This window comes from Pempheris klunzingeri, chromosome 11 (genome assembly GCF_042242105.1).
Source record: "Pempheris klunzingeri isolate RE-2024b chromosome 11, fPemKlu1.hap1, whole genome shotgun sequence".
Taxonomy (NCBI): Eukaryota; Metazoa; Chordata; class Actinopteri; order Acropomatiformes; family Pempheridae; genus Pempheris; species Pempheris klunzingeri.
The window spans coordinates 4,185,464-4,205,988 of record NC_092022.1 but is presented as its reverse complement, the minus strand read 5'-3'; the positions used below and the strand labels follow the sequence as shown (position 1 = coordinate 4,205,988).

At 40.6% G+C, this 20,525-nt stretch overlaps 1 protein-coding gene across 1 annotated transcript in view; it reads right to left on the bottom strand.

The window, feature by feature from the left end:
* The window catches only part of ctnnbl1 (catenin, beta like 1), a 49,155-nt gene extending 33,690 nt beyond the window's left edge, over positions 1-15,465 (bottom strand). Inside the window, exons 1-10 of the mRNA XM_070839619.1 lie at positions 15,347-15,465; positions 14,239-14,472; positions 12,327-12,433; positions 11,901-12,040; positions 10,991-11,088; positions 8,660-8,753; positions 5,793-5,884; positions 5,010-5,082; positions 3,564-3,622; positions 2,571-2,719 (exon numbers count right to left, since the gene is read on the bottom strand). Of these exons, the coding sequence (XP_070695720.1) occupies positions 2,571-2,719; positions 3,564-3,622; positions 5,010-5,082; positions 5,793-5,884; positions 8,660-8,753; positions 10,991-11,088; positions 11,901-12,040; positions 12,327-12,433; positions 14,239-14,472; positions 15,347-15,376 (1,076 nt within the window). The 5' untranslated portion in view covers positions 15,377-15,465. The remainder of the gene's footprint in view (positions 1-2,570; positions 2,720-3,563; positions 3,623-5,009; positions 5,083-5,792; positions 5,885-8,659; positions 8,754-10,990; positions 11,089-11,900; positions 12,041-12,326; positions 12,434-14,238; positions 14,473-15,346) is intronic.
* Positions 15,466-20,525: the final 5,060 nt, after the last annotated feature.

The window sequence follows — 20,525 nt, the reverse complement described above, 5'->3', positions numbered from 1 at the left end:
ACACTGAGCAGGGACTGAAAAACGGCTGTGATTGGGCAGCTTGGGCCACCGACAGAAGAGGCGGTGGAGACTGTGGACAGTGAAGGCAACATCGGCTATGTTCATGTCAAGTTACGTTGATCACTTGGTATCACAAAACAAGTGTACCGGTGTTAATGTTTCAAACAAAGCTCATGTGCTGTGCTGTGAAATTCGTTTCTAAAAGTCACATCTTGCTCTGCTCTGCCACTCCTCCTCCTTTTCTGTCTTTTCCTTCCTGTTTCCCCTGGTGGATGATTTAACAGAAAATGGTTTTTGCATTCCAATAATGAGTTATTGATCCCAGCCCCAAATCTACAGTCTCCAGTGATGTGATTATCAGTGCTGGAGCCGTGAAGGTTTCATAAATGCGTGTAATGTTTCTTTATGACTCTTTAAGGTCACATCTCTGCCTCTGCCTGTACTCCGCCAACTGTTGATTGATTGGACTTGCAGTCCCGCCAGGCAACAGAGCAGACGCACATGCTGTTCTGTGCAGTGCTACACCGTGTTATGTTATGAGAGTTAAAATTTTCACAGTGCAGAAGGCACCGAACAAAAAAGGCTCCGACTGGAGCTACAAGGACCAGATTGGATATAGATATTCTGTGCTGTGTTCAACACTGCATGTTTTTCTTTTGAAGATACATTTTTATTGTCCTGAAGCACTTCTTCCTCCCACACTTCAGTATGTTGTAGGAGGTTAATATTACACCAGGAACATACTTCACACACATTGCATTAGTGTTTCTGGATGATGATATCTTTTTTTTTTTTTACCAAGAAAATAAACCTATTAAGTGACACTAATTATGCTTCATCTGAGTGTCTCTGACTCAGATGAATCCAAAAAAAAAAAACGTGCAAGTGAGCAGTAACATCACTAATTTCAGTTTATTCAAGCTTGATCGATGCTTACTTTAGAAAAAAAACTGCATCTACACTGAAGTGCCTCGGCATGCAGTCTAATTTAAAAAAAGCTGAATCAATTGATGCACCCACTCAAGTTACATAATCCATTACGAGGTGTATATAGTCTTATTTTGTTTGAATCTGAAAGCTGCTTGCAACTCAAACTGGTGCTGTAAAGGAGCTCACTTCTAAGTCTCTTGTCAGAGTTTCCCTCAAGCTCACAAACAGACTTTTCAAAGCAAATGTATGAAGTAAGTTCTCTCCAAACCTTCCCTGCTCCTTTAAGATGTTTCGCTAAAGAGGATTCTCTGTGTAAAACATGAGTTATTTGGTATTTTATAACAAAAAACAGAATGATATCTTTCTAAATATTAACAGAAGAGTCTGTTATTGTCTCTATAAATTGTTATCTCTAAAAAGCATTGTTATTGGTCTTAAGCTATCCAAAGTGCTGGCACCATAGACTGGATATGTAAGGATGGACAAAAACTGAGGTCACAGTAGAGGCTTGAGCCGCAGAATTGAGGTCTCTACTTATGACATTTACTGCAGCCAGCTACCAGGAGGGTGATCGACAGGTCTTGGCTTCACTTGTGGGAAGCTCTTATGACATACATCCTTTATATACAGTCTGTGATTGGTGACAATAGCATGCAATCATTTGTCCACCAAGGACAAAACAAAGAAGGAGATGTAATGACCATGACAGTTTTGCATCAAATGTATTCCCTGCTGCATATTCGAAACATGTTTTAATGTGGTAATGGAAAATACACTACTCACAAAAAGTTAGGGATATTCAGCTTTCAGGTGAAATTTCAGGATGAACCTAAAATGCATTCTAACCTTTCCAGGTGAACTTAATGTGACCTTCTCTAAACCTTTGAATGCACATGTCCAACTGTTCAGTGTCTCAGTACTTTCTGCACAAGTTGCTGTTCTCTAACAAGAAGCTTAACAGCAACATTCACTACAGGTTTGATCCATGAATCCACCAATACATTTCCTGCTTCAGTTAGAATTGGTATTTAAACAGTCCTCCTCATCCTGCTGTTCACATTCTGACATCATGAGACCAAGACGACACCTAACAGTTGATCAGCAGCACCTCAACACTGGAGGCTTCAAACAGGAAGTCCTCAGACGGAGGTGTTCACTGAGCTTAGAGGGTCACAGAGTGTCATCAGGAGGTTGGAACAGTGATACAGAGACTGGAAGAGTCACAGAAAGGAGAGGAGTGGACGTCCTTTGGCCACATCCCAATTTACTGAGGCACTGAAAATGTTTTGTTGTGGTATACCTACCACTGTTGTTAGATTTTCTTTCAATAAATTGTTTAAGATGAATAAAATTACCATTGCATGCTTCTACTTAAATGCCCTACTTTCATGATATAATATCACTGTAGCATTCACTTTTTACATTTTCCATAAATTTCACCTGAAAGTCGAATATCCCTAACTTTTAGTGAGTAGTGTGTGTCAAATCACAAGTTTAATCAACTGATTTCCATTGTGCTACTGAACTACATTTTGTCTTTAGTGGTGTCAAATACAAATACATGATGATGTGAGCAGCAATAGCACCACCCATATAAACTCATCCTCAACCTTATTTCTTATAGTGCACTGCGGCCTCACCTGAGCATGAGGTTCATTAGCTGAAGCCCCTCCCCTCTGAGGAAGCGGTCCCGATTGGCTGGCAGCATGAGGCAGGAACACAGACCATCGAAGAGGTTCTCCATCATCTCCTGCTCCTCAGCCGAGGACGGGTTGTGCCGTTTGAACACCTGACAGGGATGAGAAAGGAGACGCAGGCAGCCATGTTGCTTTTACGTGAGCAGTGGGGTTGAGTGATATGACGATATATACAGTGCAAAAGTAGATGTGTGTCAACGGGTTTGGCAACACCGTTTCTACTGCTGGAGCTACTCTCACATGATTTGGGGCGAGGTAATGTAATTTGGGCACGGATGCATTATAAGAACTGGATACCCAGCTGCCGCTCAGCTCACATCTCCTGTGGCCCAAAAAACATTTTTCTCTATACACCACCACTGTAAAGCTGTCAGGACAGGACAACCTCCAACTATAAACATGGATTGTCACACTTTGTATATTTTTAAGCCATCACAGTTTAATCTTTCTAAGCTTTTTCCACAGCCCAGAGGAATAATGTCACCTCTGTAGTACAAGCCATTCACCAACCCGGCTGGGCCAGAGGCATGATGGGATGAACACTACTGTGAATATTCAGTGGACCACATAGCCCAGAACCTAACCCGGAATACATCCATGGAATTAGAAAGATATGGAGGAGAGTGAAACTGTAAACACAACATCCCACTGACTGAAGTCAGCAAAAATGTCACAGGATGAAGCACCTGAAAGTTTTTCCATGGATTGAGTGTATGTGTGGGGTTAATCACACAGCTGAAAATAGGGTTAAAAATTGGCTTAGGGTTACACTGGGTGTGGTGTGCACCAACATGCTGGAGCTCCACCACACAGTACACTGTTCAGGTTTGAGAGATTACTGAGCTTCACCCCCACGCAGCTCAAATGGCTGACGGCAAAATAAGAGGGGTAGTGGGTAGGGCAAACTAAAAATAGTAAGTAGAAGCAAAACCTTACAGATAGCTGCTGCAGTAACACATCAATGCCATCCATCTCTCCCAGTAGTTCTCTGGTATCTGTAGGAGAGGAGAAATAAAGACTAAGAGATAAAAACGGAGTAACAGGACAACAGGGAGATTAAATTGAGACAGTTGCAGAAAGAAACATTTAGGGAGCAGCATGGAGGAGAGAAAACAGTCTGAGAAAAAAAAGGTGTAAGTGGATAGTTGAAGGAAAGCAAAACAGAAAAAGACAAAGGGAGGGAGGAAGTGACATAAGTGGTCAGAAGGGAGCTCCAGAGAGAGAAAATGAGGAGAAATGGGGCCACGGAAAAACATATATTCACACAAGTTATTCCCTCGAGGCCTGAGTATTAAAAATGTTCACACAACAATTCTGCTTCTCAACTGACAGCGAGGGCAAATGACTTAAATTTAAGGATCTCAACACCAAGAAGTCCTGTGAATTGGTCCATCAGGAAATGAACAATGCACAGCGACACACACACACACACACACCGATGTTTTGGGCTTTGCATTTGTTACTTCTTCTTAGCAGTAAAGTGTTCAAAACAGGAGAATTTCATTTGAAAAATATGGTCGTAATTAGCAGGAGAATGAGATGCTCTTCTCATTCGCAGCAGGTATTTTTACATATAAGTGTTTTAAGTGAAATTTGACTCTAGGAAGCGATAATTACATTCAAATTAGCACATCACGGATTTTCCCAAATTGTCACTTTCCTAATAGTAGTGGCGTGATTCGCTTTATTCCTTCTCCAAGACAGTGACAGTATTTTAATAGGGAACATTATTCACGTGAAAAATTTCATTTTTTTGTTACATTTTATGCAGTATTTGAAAGGCGGGAGAGAGAGGATTAATGGAGGCAGCACTGGTGAGGAGGAGGAGAATGAGTGTAAAATGAAACACGACTCCCACTGAATATCAATATGGCTTGTATCATTAATGAGAACCTGTCCAAGGACCTGATAGTCCTGTGGCTATCCGAGGCTTGACAGGGCTTTAGTGAGTGAGGGAAAGGGTGAAGAAGACTGCAAACAGATGAAGGAGAAAGGAAGAGAAGCCGTACGATGGGAAATGTAAATATGAAAGGTAACCTAAAAATCAAAGAATGATGGAGGAAAATGATGAAGAAAAGAGAAGGGAAAGGTGAAATGAAGTGAAAGGAACTGCCTGAGTAAATGAGAGACACCAATGCCAGGAGTGGTAATAGAAAGAGGACACAAAGAGAAAGGAGGAAAAGAAGGAAGAGGAAAGAAGGAAACAGTAAAGCTGATCAGAATTCAGGATGGGTTGGAAAAAAGAGGAAAAGATGAAAACACAAAGAAAAGGAGTGAGAAAGAGTAGAAGAAGGGGAAGTAGTGGAAAAAACATCCGGAAATGTGGAAGATACACTGCCATTGGTTTTGGAAACCATAATTCATATACTGAGACACACTTACTGTCATTGTTTTGCAGCAAGATGGCCAGGATTTCACTGCAGTACAGCTTGTTAGCATCAAACGGCATCTTTGCCTGAGAGGGAAAAAAAAATTCCAATTACCACTCATCTTGAGAAACTACCACCAGGGTGCTAGAAAACCATCATGTGTTGCACAACAAGATATGTATATTTTAGCCGTAAGCAAAGATTCTGCCTGGTGAGATGTACTGGGGCTACAGCAACAGCAACTTTTAAATCAGAACAGGTTCTCTTAAAAAAAAAAAAAAAAAAGGAAAAAAACTCATCATGTGGGAATTTCCAAACACATTTGCAGTCACATTTCATTATTCATTACAACCCAACAGAGTGAAAATACGGTTGCTGCAGAAACATAAATATAGCTGTACAAAAAACCTTACATAGGTCTTGTTTTGAGCCTTAAAAATTGATTTGAAGGGAGCGAATACATGACAATTTTATACATTTCCACAGAAAAATAGTTTGCTTCTGACATTTTGCAGACATCATCTTGTGAATGTGAAACAGGTCACAGTGAACGGGGAAATCAGATGTGTAACAGTGTGTTTAAAAAGGCTACAACTAACAATTATTTTCTGAATCCATTAATCCAGGGATGTTTTTTTTTTTTGATGACTCAATCAATCAACATTAAAAACAGTTAAAAATGCCCATCACAATTTCCCGCAGCCCAAAGTGATGTCTTCAAATTTCTTGTTTTCCTGTGGACCAACTAATTGACTGATAGTTGTGCCTGTAAAATGAACTTTGGCCACATTCTCACCTTGACTCTCTTGAGCAGCCACTGCATGAGTCCCTGCTGAGCTGCCTCGCTGCACAGGCCTGGTCTGAACTCTGCCATATTCTCGATGATGGCTGAGGACAATACACAATATCAAAAAAATATCACAGTTAAACCTTCAAGTCTTCAAGTTGCCTGCACTACCAAAAGTTTCATTGAGCAAGCCGCTAAAAACGCTGCATGTATGCTGCTGAAGTCTGGACAGAATAGGTCGTACACACGCTGCTGGTTCGGTGTCTAAGACTAAGACTGTGCATTAGTCTCTGGCTGTCACACCAGACATGCTCAACTCAAACACAGCTGGATGGATGTAAGGGTAAAGTCTGGGGATTTTCAGCAAGATTAACGCACTGATTGATCCAGAAGGGAAAGTGAAATGACAGGTTGAAGTGACATTTGTAAATTACCCAAAAGTAGACTAATCGGAAATTTCTAAGCTCGTGCTTTTTTCCTGTGTCTGCCTCGTTCATATTGCCTACTGCCTTTTCAGTGTAGTCTTACAGATGCTATGCAAGCAGACTTTGGAGGAGAAGAACTGTGAAATACGACAATCATCTTTTTATAGAGGGTCCGTCTGGGGTCACTCCCTGCTACTTCTAATGTTATCATTAGAAGGCTGTCTCTGCCATATGATATCTCTATAAGAGCAGACTGCAGCAGAAGGGGACAGAGAGAGAGAGAGGGAGGGAGGGAGGGAGGGAGAAAGAGCTTGATGAAAGGAGGGAGAGAAGGAAAACTAGGGGGAAGGAGGGGAGGTAAATAAAAGGAGAGGAAAAGCAGAAGGGAGGCAAAGGGGGTGGGAAGACAAGTCAAAAGATGAGGGATGGAAAGCTAAGGGAATGAGGGACACAAGGAGTGATGGAACGCAACAAGAGGAGGAGGAGGGCTGGTGGAGAATAAAAAAAGAAATAAGACAAATAAAATACAAAAGAGCAACATCTGGAGAGAGGGGCTGCAGATGATAGAGAAATATTGAGAGAAAGAAACAGAGGAAGAGATGGAGAGGAAGGGTGCTGAGGGAGAGAGGAGAAGGTCTTTTATCAGCAATTCAAACAGAGCAGACAGACAGCATCCTGGAGGACAGCAGGCTCAGAGCAGAGAGCAGCCAAGGCAGACAAAAGGCGTATTCAAGCTTAGAGGGCTCCCTTGATAACGCGCACACGCAGACTCGAATAGAAGATGCACAAGCACTGCTCCCTGGATATAACCCACACTCGCACACAGAAGCCAAACACACACACACACACACCTAAACAGCCCTCCTGACACTCGGCCTCAATCTGGCAACAAAGAAAAAAAAAAAAAATCATCTCAGTAGACTCATTCAACACAAAAAGAGCTGAGAGGCAGAAAAGTCGGATTCATGTGAGGCTAAACACAGGGAGCGTGACTTCTGAAACTATCTGCCGGCCCGTGCCTTCTCCTGGACCTGTGTCTACATCTGATGGGAACCTACACCACAAACTTGTATAGAAAAAGACTTTTGAAAAAGTCTACATAGTAAGTGAGAGACTAAATGAAATGTTGATGGCCTCTACTTGCTGTCATAGAAAAAGTCTAGGACATTTGGCAGCACGGGGACACACCGATACAGCTTCAAGAATACAAATAAAGTTAGTCTACGCCCTCTGTGTAATGTCAAGCCCAACTCCAGGAGGGCTCCCTGTCACTGTGCTGCCCAGAGCTCTAACACAGGCTCATACACACCTTAAAGGCATGCCTCCCTCTGGAAGGACTCGGCACGTTTCAGTAATAAACAAAACGTGGGTGATCAATTGCTCCTGCTCTGAATATTCAAGTGTTATTGAGCTGCTGTCTTTATCTAAGCCAGTTTTTTATCGTGTGCAGCATAGACCCAAAGAGAAAAGTCTCTGCAGCACCTACAGTGTGCAGTGGAATTTGTCCCAGATATCTGTCCCACATGTTTTGAATATAAATGAATGCACAAAGCTGTGCAGCCACGGAAAGCATCTTCCAGTCTAGTTCTTTAATTGTGACACTGCTCATAGGAGATTATTGGATTAGTTAATGGCATGTATCCATTGTTCGGTTCGTTTTTACCTCCTGTTTACGCTACTAGAAGGAAATGTTGTGCGCTGTATTTGTTAATATATGCTGCTTGTAATCAACATGCGCCTGCACTTTCTCACCAGTTTTCAAATATGATGTGCAGTGTGAAGGATTGACAGGAGGCTGGCTGAGTCTGTTCAAACCATGTGTTGAAAATATAGCTAAAATAAAGGTTAAATTCAGACCATGTCATACATTCATTGTGTATGAGGTTCAATAATGTGCTTATTATTGTCTAACAAGCTAACCATTCAGGATTACATCATACAGTACATTTTAATACGCCAATGCAGAAGCACCTTGAACCTGTATTTGGTCTTTCTAATGTCCAACAGGGGAAAATCCAATGGCTCCAAAAAGAAGTCAGACTGTATGGAAGTGTATGAAAAGATGACTCTGCCTGATTTATTATCTCAAAAAAACGAGTTTGTGGTCTCAATGACTAGTTTTAAGTCTTTTTCACTACAGCATGATCATTTTGTAAATGATGGTCTCATTTTGAGTAAACTTGGCGTTAAAGCAGGTCATGAACAAGAACCTATGGACTGATGTAAGTACAGACTGTGGATAATACAGCTGCCAGCACCTGACTGTGATACTATTGGTGAAGAAATGTCACAGAACAAATGAATAAATAAATACATGAATAATACATAAAAATGGAATTAAATAAATCCAATATATGACAATACATTTTTGGAAGGATAGAAGCATAACTAAACAGTTTGTTTTAGGTTAAACAGTGACTCAAGTGTCATGGTTGGTGTACATCTCCTTACCCAGCGTGTTATAGATGCCATCAGCCTCCTCCTTCACCTGCTCATCCAGCCGCTCCATATTCTGCACCAGCAAGGCCACCACCTGACCCTCCAACTGCAGACACAGAAAGACGAAGCAGGCTTTTAACACATCACGGGACAAATCCAAGAGAGCCAGAGTTTTCCTGAAATAATTTTCATTTCCTAAAAATTATTTCAGTTTACCGCTCAGTGGGCAAACACTAAGACAGAGCATGTTACTATAGAGCTTGAGACATGAAGCACAATTCTCTACGCCGCAGTTTTTCAACTGACTTCTTATCTTTATATTTTTGCGACACGATGTGACATTCTAGAGGAAAACTGACAATCTCATTTCACAAAGAGAAAAAGTGGCGAGGCGAAGACAGCGTCGTGAATGTGCAGTCTTGGCAGAAGACAGTTGGTTCCTGCCTTAGCTTCTCTGAACATGTCCAAGTGTTATCAGTCGAGTCAAGATTGGAGACTCAAGACCAAACAGAGCTCACAGGGTGCCGCCTGGCTGGATAAAAGTACTATTACAGATGAAAGAAGACGGACAGTCAACACAGATTTATGATCCGCCCGAGACCGTCGTGGATCATTTTGATTCATCTTATCAAGGATACCACCCGGCCTTCTGGCAACAAGGACAGAGGAGCTGGAGGCATTACAGCAAAGAGGAGAGACAAATGGATCCAACCAACCCTTGCTGCCCTGAAACCTCTTCCCTTGGAAGTTGCGGTAAAGAACGGTGTGGTTTATGGGTGCTCCATTGCATGGCAAATGGACTGCATTTATTTAAAGCGAAGCCACCTGAGCTACCGTCTCGCATCACAGGCCACTTCAGTAACACACTGCAGCTTGTGTCGAGGGTCTTTTGACATTCATCCAATTGTCTCTCCACCTGTTCATGACAGACACTGACCAGCCGGCCAGCGAAAAGAAAAACCTGATGTGCTTCGAAAAGCCTCAGACATACATTTTTAAATCATTATTCCAACATTTCAGTAGGAAAATTACATTACTGTATACGCTATTAAACCAACAACTTACTATTATATGCTAGAATGGAGAGGGAAACCTAAATATGTGCTTTTGTATGGCCATTAAGATGTCAGATTAACTGAGCTACAGTCCTGCAGAGTTTAGTTTGCATCCTCAAACACACTGAGGTGTGTGGATGAAGTCATATTATTCTAATTGCTCATTAGCTTAATTGCTAATTGCTTATATACATATATATACACGCCACAGTGCGTCTCATTGTAATGTCCCTTTCAAATAATTACTAAATTAAAGGGTAAAATATGTAGTGAGACGGACACATAAGACCGAACATTCATTGTAGAGAAAAACTACTGCTACTATTCCTGATGAATGCCACAGAGATGTAGCCTGATGTAAAACTTGGCACATTCGAGGCAGCAGATTCTTTGATAAAGAGTCACAGAGACAGCCGTGAAGGAGCAGGGCTGCACAGTTCATGCCTCCGTTATAGGTGTATCAGCACATTATTGTAGTTTGACCTTCGCCTGTCACTCTAAATGTCAGCACCCATTATGGGTCGTCAAAAGTCTTCACTGGTTTGTAGACGACTGGCTCGGTGACAAAAAAGAGGGAGATGAGAGGAAATGTTAGTCATAAAGCTGATGCCAATGGACACAGCTGGAGGGTGACAGAGACAGGCCCTAAATAGCCAAGAACGCTGTGAGAGGAGACACTATAATTATATGGTTGACAGACATTACACTTTGAAATTAATAATTTTTTTTCCCTCGACTAACTTCTTGTCAGTTTGTAAATTCAATCAATCACTTCAATTAAAATTCATTCAATTACCACAACAGCTCACACTGGCATAAAGCTAAAAAGAATACAAACTAGATAAATGAATAATAATCTAAAGGTGAAAGACAGTGATGCAGTTGCGCATTTATACCCCAATTATAGTATCTTTCAAAAGCTAATGGACAATTTGTTTAATAACAACACCAGTAAAAACCAATTTGATCTTAAATTTGTTCTTATTTAAAAACTTTATTCTATAATTAATAATCTGTAAAATGTCTTTTTCAGATGGCAAAAAATGATCATATAGTGTTAATATCAATATATTAAATGTAGGCAGTCACTGGTCTGAAGCAGCACCATAGCAACAGTTTGCAGTTGAAATTAATAATAACTACCTGCATGTCTTTCAGTCAATGAGAGCCAACCACAGCCTCGCTTCTGATTTGTTATCACCTCTAGTCAGTCTCCTCTGCCTTTTTGGCCAGAAACGTGAATTGCTGCTTCATCAAAATCAAAGTCTGATGTGAATCCTGAACTCACCAGAGAATCTATGAGAACCTCAGCACCCTCCTCGCTCTCGTGCAGTGTGTCGATATCTGTCAGCTCCTGCAGCAGGTCCACCACTGCTATTGCGACATGTTGCTCGGGCTAAGGACGATAAGCTTGTGTTCAAAGAGTCCAACAATTTAGAAGTGCACTGCTAGAACACTAGTTGTAGTTATACGGCCCCTTACATTCCACTAATAACTGGAATAATATCCCAATCAGAATAAAAATGCCTTAAGTAAACTCCTCAACCGAAAGAGACCCTCTCAATCCGGCCTGATTACAAGTAACTTTCATTTGGATCGAGAGGGGTGGTCTAAACCTTTTGATAATCCATTCAACTGGAGAACGCTACCACCTCATAACCATGTTATTTATTATTTAGTATTCATTCTGATTGTTTCTCTCTTGTTGGAATAAATGTATTCTTTCTTTGCATGTTTGCCCCATGTGGAGGTAACGGTGATGTCTTCTTCCTGTATGTTTCTGGCTGATTAAATGCTTCGCAGCGGGTGGAACCACTTTGCGCAGGCCAAAGAAAGTTAAATCTAAATGCAAATCTTATCAGATCATTTTATTTAGCATCCATGTAAACAGAGAAATTGGAGTCTCTAATCTGAATGACTCTAATTAGACTGTAGAAATTGTCCATGTGATCGCAGCTACTGTCACATAAAGAAAAAGAAAAGGTTAAATTGCATTAGTTACGTTACCCAGAATGCAACTCAACCACAGACAGTTCTGTCAGAGCTGCCAGAGTGTTTTCCTAGTATTCATTGGACTTACACAGATAGAGAATATGACCAGACTTACCCTTTGAAGCTCAATGTGAAATGTGCCAAATTCTATATATAGGATGAATGGATCAAAATGGACAGACAGTCTGAATGAAGTGAAAGGATATCAGTGTTTTCATGACTGAGGAGGCCCAGCAGCGAGTGGACGGCGTTCAGCTCCACCAGCAGGTGGTAAAGGTCTGGCATTGTGGCGATCACATGCATTTCCTGGATAATGTCGTTCAGATCCAGCTCCGACTCCATGAACCTGGTTTAAGGAGCAAGAATTTTTGGTTAGCATGTTAAGCTTCCTATGTCGGCATTCATCTTAAAAGTGTACTAGAGGAACTCTGTTAACTCTGCTGTCTTTTAACTTTGATTTTTTTTGGTGATAAGGTGACACACAGTATGACGTGTTTCAGCATTTGAGAAAAAACTGTAAAAAGCTTTCGTAAGTCCACATGAAACTTGGCTTAATTCACAAACGGAGTGTCTGTTATTAAAATATAAAGCCAAGAGAGCGAAACATTGTGAACTCTTAGTAATGGGCTTACTTCTCTGGGTTGTCCGGAAACTTAATCCTCAGTTCCTGGTTTTTGTACGACCTCTTCTCAAAGGTCAGGATCATTTTCTTCACTGAACTCTCATCCACCGGCTCTGCCTGTTTGATTAGTACACAAGGGAAGGGGAAGGGAGGAAAACAATTTAAGAAAAAAGGAAGACAGAAAGATTAAACAAAAAAAAAAGGCTTTTATGGAGGCAACTGCTGCAAGAACAACAATGAGACATCGGGGTCATGTTTGATGTGCGAGGGGAGAAGAGTAAGAGAGCAAATTTTCTACACTCAGGTGGAATATGAGTTCATTTGACTGGAAAGGGAATGTGTTTGACCTCTTGCTGGCTTAAAAGCCTGTAAAGTGTTGGGCAGATAATAGCAGGTTAGGAAATTACAATCGTCTGACATTATGGTACAGTGCAGCACTTTGCTCTGAGTAGCTCTTGACACTGTGAATACTTGAAAAGGCTGCTGTGTCAGATAATAAGAACAGAATAATTGATGTGCAGTCCAAGGCACTACATAATGTGGCAACACTGACGGGGAGTTCTTTTTGTCCCCACTATCAATCACACAGAAACTTTCCTGGTCCAGATGTTTCTCATTATTTCTCTTTATAGTCACTGGGCTAATGTTGTACTGCTGCTGGTCTGGACCCAACGCAGATGACTAAGGCTCTTAAATGATCATCACTTTTCAGATTTTAAAATGTTTATCATAGATTTAGATATTGATCACTTGGAATGTCTCTTGTGTTTTTGTGACAAAGGTAGTGGACTTACAAACAGCTGCCAAACACTCCCCCGTCATTATGTTCACTGCCAGACACTAAAATATCTACAAATAGCGTACAATGAGAGAGACAGTATGCCCACATCTATGCACTTGAGGTTCTCACACACATCCACACAAAACTTCGCTACACTTGACTGAGCTTGAAAATGGACCATTCTGTGGAGAAAAGTTGGGCGTTATGCTATTTATAGCAAGGCTTCCCTGCACATCTAAATGTGAGCCGGGCTGGGTTAAGCTTCTGGTTTCAACCACCTATTCAGAGGCTTACAGCATATAGAGTACGACATACAACACACTCCTAGTTTCACTAGTACGAACGGATGGACACTAAGGGTTTTGATGAACTTAAACCTCCAGAGTCAGTTGAGATAAGCGACACCTTTGCCACGTCTTCTCTACCTGACACCATCTATAGAGCAGACGGTAGGTGATGAGTCTCTCAAGAGCTGACAATTCAACATCAGAGCTATCCTATTCCTGCATCACATCGCAGAGAAGTAGCCCAGACAAAATCAACTATGAGACAAGAGCAGCTGACAGTGAGAGCAATTGACAAGTAATTCCTGTAACAGATTGTGGAGGGCTCTGCAGTAAAAATCGCCCGTTTGCCAGGTTGCTATTGGCAACCAATGCTTGGCCTTTGCAGCAACCACTTTTCAACCTAAAATAGGGACAGCACACAGCATAACGTGCACCCTAAAATACACACATTTTTCATTTTTGCTGCGCTAGTGATATTTAAATATGGCTGTCACAGTCTAAATGGAGCCTGACGATGCCGCACGTGTGCTGGTGCATTTACTCGTGTCCACGGGCATCTGAGACAACGACAAATTTCGACTAACCCATCGACATCTCAAATGCATGTGCAAATGATAAAGAATCAGGGGAACCTGTACAAAAAACTACAAGGACAAATCGCAACTGAATTTTCAGTTCCTGCAACCAGAAGCTGATGGCTTGTTGCCAGCCTAGTAATCACTATTCAAATTTAGCGTTGAACCCCAACCTCAATGGTGAAGTACAAAGTTTACAATAAGAGAGGACTGTTTTTCAATAAATAGGACACCTGGCAGAAAACACAAATAAATAATTATACACATAATTTCACCCACCTCAGGCTCCTCTTCATCCTGGTCCATCAGTTTCTCCAGAATCTTTTTCTTGTCCCCAGGCAGCTCCTCAGTCTCTCTCATTTCACCCCCTACTTCATATCCTGCTGCTGCTGCTTCTCGGTATCTGGCCAACTCCCTGGCACTCATCCCTTTCTGCTGCTTCCCTCCTCTGGAATCCTCTTCTCCTGCTGCACCTCCATCTTCCTCCCTGGGACGCTTTGCTCCTCTATCAGGCTGCGAGGAGAAAGGAGATGATGAAATGTGTTTATGTTCACAGCAATTCGATCTGTATTGAGCAGTGCATATATTTGAATAGGGATGTCGTGTGGTCTTGAAGTAGCTAAAGTGTGGCAAGTGTGTAAAATGGTGTGGAACTTCAAAGTAGAGATGCACATCTTTTCATCTGCTTCTGTATAGTACATCTTCCTCGAAACAGCAGTTGTTCCAGTTTTTAGCTGCTACTCTGATAAAAGGATGACTTTGAAACAAGCAGCTTGAACTTATCTAAAAAGTTGCTATTTCACTGAAATAAAGTGCTATTGAGAGGGTCACTCCTCTGCCGAATTTGCATATTAATACTCAAAAATTGTAAAATGCAGTTCTTCAATTGATTTGAAGTGTGTCCCTCTAATATAATGTATAATTGCATTAGTTGCGAGAATATTCATTGGACACTGGCACACAAAACAGCAGACGCAATCGAACTGGCTTTCTTTGACAAAACAATGCCGCCTCGAAGGTGTTTGTTTAAATGCTGTTCTGTTTGAAACTAGTTTCGGAAATTATGGCTATAATACAGGTGGGTTTGAATGAATTATAGTTTGTTTGCCATCAGTTCAGCTAGCACGCTAACTGCTAACGACGTTTATTGCTAAAGCTAAACACTGCCAAGAGTTTGATTGATTGATCTCATGCGATACACGAGGGTAACTGCAATTCATTAACAGTTAACCAATTACTCTGAATAGAAAAGCAAAGTCCGTAACGACTACAAACCAAACCCCTTCTTCTAACTGCTAGCGATGCTATTTCCTGCAAATTCAATGAATGAGATACGGTTAGCTAAGTTAGAGTTCCCCAACATTGGTGAGCGGGATAAAACATCTACCTGATAGCTCAGGAGCTCTCCGACATCCATTTCTCCGGATTAAAAACCTAGACGTAAAAATGTTTTGTTCAAACTTGAGGTACGTGCACTTGAGCAGTTATTTATCCGGCTATAAACAAGCTTGAGCTTCCTACGTACACATGCTTGCCGTAAAACGTTTTAGTTCACTGTCGTAGCGAGATGCTGTCGTAAACACCCATGATACGATTACAACCATAGGCTGTATAAATAAATACTGCTTTTATACAGTCTATGATTACAGCTCATGAATGCTACAACTATGAACTTATTTATATTAAGATGTAATCCACATAACAATGTTTGCATTGCATGTCTACAATTTAATAAAATGTATTTTACTCTGTGTGAAGCTTATAGGCACAGATATGCTTCAAGCAGTATTACTAGAATGATTTATTTCTCCTAAAATACTTGAACAAATAAAAATCTAGTTAACTCAGGCTTTCTGTTGAGGTGGACTGGATACCAGTCCAGTTTTGCTTTAGAGAAAAACTCAGGTCTTGGTCTGTAACACAGGGAGAATGTATTTGTGGACAATAACAAAGCTCTCATATTCACGGCAATAATTCAGAAAACACGAGTCGGTGGGTCAAGTGACTATGGCAGGTAGAACAGATGTGCACAGATGTGTCTCATGTCTGAGATCTGACTAACACAGAGCAGGACAGCAGCAGGCAGGGCCGAGGGGTCCTCATACTCTTGAAGGGAATTATACTATTTGTTAAACGTATTTAAATTGTCTGAATGGATGTTTACGGGTTTGTGCAAAGAATATGAATAAGGTGTTTAATGTTATCCTATATTGGTCCACACTACAGCTGGCTCTATATACATGGATACATATTATGCAGGAGTGCTGATATCTTATTTCTTTCTTTCTATGTGTCTACAGTTCAAATAAATAATGTTGTCACCGCACAGCATGTTGTGCTCAAAGTAAAACAACCTGACAAAAATATGTTTTTCCTGTAACACAATCCTTTCAGCTTAGTCACAAATCCTGAAATAAACCCCTCTTAATGATACGAGTAAAATTAGACATGACTGTTTCCTCATCAGACCTCGCATATGAAAGCCTGGTCTTAAGGGCTCAATTTTGCTGTATTCATACCAGGAGAGCTTTATAAGCCAAGCTGGCATATTGTTCCAGACAGGCAGAAAATCACCTTTTCAATGAGCATCATTGGGAAATGTATGAGTTGTGCAGGGTGTCGAAGCCTCCATTGCCACTCCAGTCTCTGGCCAGTGATCTGTGACAGTAGAGCAAAAGAAACAACATTTAAAAGGAAGGCCAGTGCCAAGCAGTCAAGCTTGATGTCCCAGCAAACATGAGGGAAAAAACAGGAAGAAAGAGAAACACGGTAAGAGAGAATAAAAGGGAGCAAGAGGGCTGAAAAGAGAAATTTATATGGAAATCACAAGGCTGGAGACAGAGAGGCAGCTTCTGATGAGTACAAAGCACTGATTGGGCAAATTAGTGAGAATTAAAAGTATTTTTAAGGACAACCTTAATTTTATGAATCTTATATGAAGAACTACAATGCTCTGTATATATTTATTAAGATAAATTAGATCTGATCAGACTGATATTTCCTAAATTAAGTGTTGATGCTAAAACGGAGGCTCGATGGTGAGTTATTAAAAGATTATATGTATTAATTACAAGTTTTGTGTACCCCCAGGCATATAATTAAATGTGTATCGCTGCTGACAGATGGATGCTGCATGAACACAATGAAGATTAGCCACATGTTCATGGACAAGCATTGATAGTAAAAGACAACAACTGTAGTTCCGCAACGAGTGAAGTGTTTAATACATTTTTTTTATCTAAGCAATTATTGGTTTAGATGTGTGGCACACTGGAAGATCTGCATTTTATTTGATAAATAAAGTAAAATCAAACTGTATGATTCATTTCAAATTACGTCTTCTCTTTGTGAAGATAAGTTATTTATCAATAGTGCTGATAGCGTGCAAAGATAAACACCCTCAGATGTAATGCAAATTAAGTATAATACAATGCAGAACAGTATGGACACCTAGAGAGTTTGATATTCGATAAATAAAACAATACAACACCATGAAATTATGAAATATTCCAATGTTTCCAAATGCTCACAAGTCAGCATATTATGTATATGTTATTTCCTCTATCGACAGACTTTTATTTATTATTTTTCTCCGATTTTTTTTTGTATCACAGCAATTTCTGTTTCTTTAATACATTGTTAGGTAATTCGGCATATAAGAGCAGCTAAAACAGAAGCTAAATGCCACCATTTTACATTGTTCCCTAGAAGCCAGGCTAGCTTTTTACCCCTGACTCTAATCTTTACGCTAAACCAAGATAAACTAAGCTAAGCTAAGCAACTGCTGGCCTCTCGTATAACTCTGCAATAAAGTGAAAACGCCTTTTACCCAAAATGCCAAACTCTTCCTTTGATAATCCTAAATTTTGTCAGAATTATCAGAGATATTTTATGTCATAGACAGCCAGGCATCCAAGAATCTGTGACTGAACTCTCATAGTTCACCCAAAATGTGATATATTTTCATATGAACATGACAAATTGAGTAAACCAGCAACTCAGAAATCAACTGACTGAGTTTCCTCTGCTGCACCTGCCTTGAAGCCTCCAGTACTTCAGATGCTTTTTGTTCTACACAATGATTAACACATCCCACAGTCCCTGAAGGGGCCAGAAGCTTTTCATACGCAACTGTCTGCTTAATGACATCGCCCCATCATTTCCCGGCAGAATTATTCTGGGGCGACGCTGTAGGATCATTTCCACAGAATCACACCCCATTTCCTTTGAAACAGAACAATACAATTTCACACAAGCTGTGAGGGCTGATTGCACTCAATCACATGAGGTCAGTCTGATTGTGGCATGCTGCGGAGGCCAACGTAAGTGTGCTCAAAATGCTATGAAGCGATGCTATTATCAAAAGAGAGAGAGGGGGGAGATGATGATGAGGACCGATTGCCCTTATCATGTTCCCTCGCTAAGTCAAGTGGTGCAATCAAGTGATTCTCTCTCCGCTTAGATATGAATTGAGTTATGCATCACATCAGCAGAGTCCTTTAAAGACACCTCTCCCACCAACACACAAATCATTTAGGTAGTCAAATAGGTTTTTTTTAATGGAGCCTCCACTGAAGGTTCATTACAATTCGCTGCTGCAACTAAATCTATGCAGGTAGATTCGCACCAGGGGGACACAACCAGCCACCAGCTGAGGTATGTGGACAACACATGGCCATAAAGATCAGGGCCTGCTGTAATTGGAGGTTTCACATAACACACAAACTCGTCGGGTGCTAACATTGGTTTCGTCATGGAGGAGACAAGCTACAACAAATTGGTTTTTCTTGACTGTGCAGCGTTTCTCAGAGAGGGATGGAAACTCAGCAGTGAGGTGCATGGACAAAAACAGAAACTGGTACCTCTCTATTCAACACTAGAACCAGAAAATAACTTCTGGATGACTGGATGATTCCACAAAATCCTGAATTAGGTTTAGTTAGAGCGTTTTTGAATGCTGAAATGTTAAAATACACTACAGTACGACTGAGGTCAGGGATCAGCACATAAACAATATAATAAAGGTTCGGTAACAATAACATTTGGTTAAGCTTTTGTAAAGATCATGGAGACGTTTTTTTTCCTAAAAAATTAACATTAACTGCAGTCCCACACTCTCCCACACAAAAGTTGAATGAATGACATCATAACATGGCCAGTCACACCTTTCTGCCTTAGAACATAAAGGACACGCTATTTCCTGCTGTGACATTAACCGTAGCACGCAGGCACTGGGTGCTGTTGCTGTTTACTGCTGCACTAACATCTCTCTCTGGGATGGGACTGATGCTCGTGCAGCAGGTCCACCCACTGTGAAACGAATCACTTCTTCATTTAACAGTAGGTGGAGCAGCTTTACTGGGAGACGTGTCAAAAGTCAAAACCTTAGTCCCCAGATTCACATTCATTTGTCTTCAGACCCCAGTCGTAGAGCTAGCTTCAGGATACAGTGTTTGATGAGATTAATGGAGTCTCTGGTGTGCCAATATTAATCATGTTCAGTGATCAGTTCTCTTGATTAATATATACATTTAAAAGTCTTTTTATAAAGTGAATTATTGAATCAATATTTAGATAATTAATTAAAATGTATGCTAATGTTATTAAATAAAGAAGAAAATTCTAATTTTTATGTGACTCAGTAATTGCATTTAATCTTTCTGAGTGAATATTTGCATCTAAATTTACTTTTTAAATAAGTCTGTTTGCTGGTCAATTTCAGTATTAGATTTTTTTTTGTCTACTGCTTTTCTATTCTTATTATTTAGTATTTTTGACTTGCTCTACTTCTACATTGGAGTATCAAAGACTTTCATAAGCCACCTCTGGTCTGTACATACATACTTGTATAGCACCTTTTAAGTCTTTTCAATCCCTCAAAGTGCTTTACCTCTACATTCACTCATATATTTATCCATTCACACACCATTCATTCAAGGACACATCAACATGCAGACTGGAGGTGCTGTCGATCTTCTAATTTGCGGGTGGCCTGCGCTGATGTGGCAAATGTAGCAAATGTAGCGAGCACTACCTCTGACCCACGGCCCAAATACTGTGCTGCTGGTTATTTGTACTTGCAATATTTAGTTTGCTGTAATACTTGAACACATTCCCTGAGTGTGGTACAAGCAGATTAGAGTGTAAGCACTTCTAAGTTGTCACTTTAATTGGCGAAGTCATTGAGGGCAGTTCCTGTATGACATCAAAGCAGCATTACAACTAATATACGCTGCTGCTGCTGCAGCTTAGAGAGGTCCCAGTTTTTCGGTGACCCTCGTGCTGTGGAAAGCAGGAGATGTGGACTATTTGGCCATTCATCTCATGGCTGAAAAACTCAGACTCCTCTTATATTTTCTTACTCTTATTGTGCTCTTCCTGTAACGCAAATATAGCAATTGCGTTGTGCTAACACAATGCAATTGAGATAAAACTATAACTAATGGCTGGATGAATGTGTGGATACATGATAATAAAAAAAAAAAAAAAAAAACGATAATAAAAAACAAGACCAAGCTCCAGCCTATTTTCTGTAAATGCTTTCAAGGAAGCCAGTAAGAGTCTAA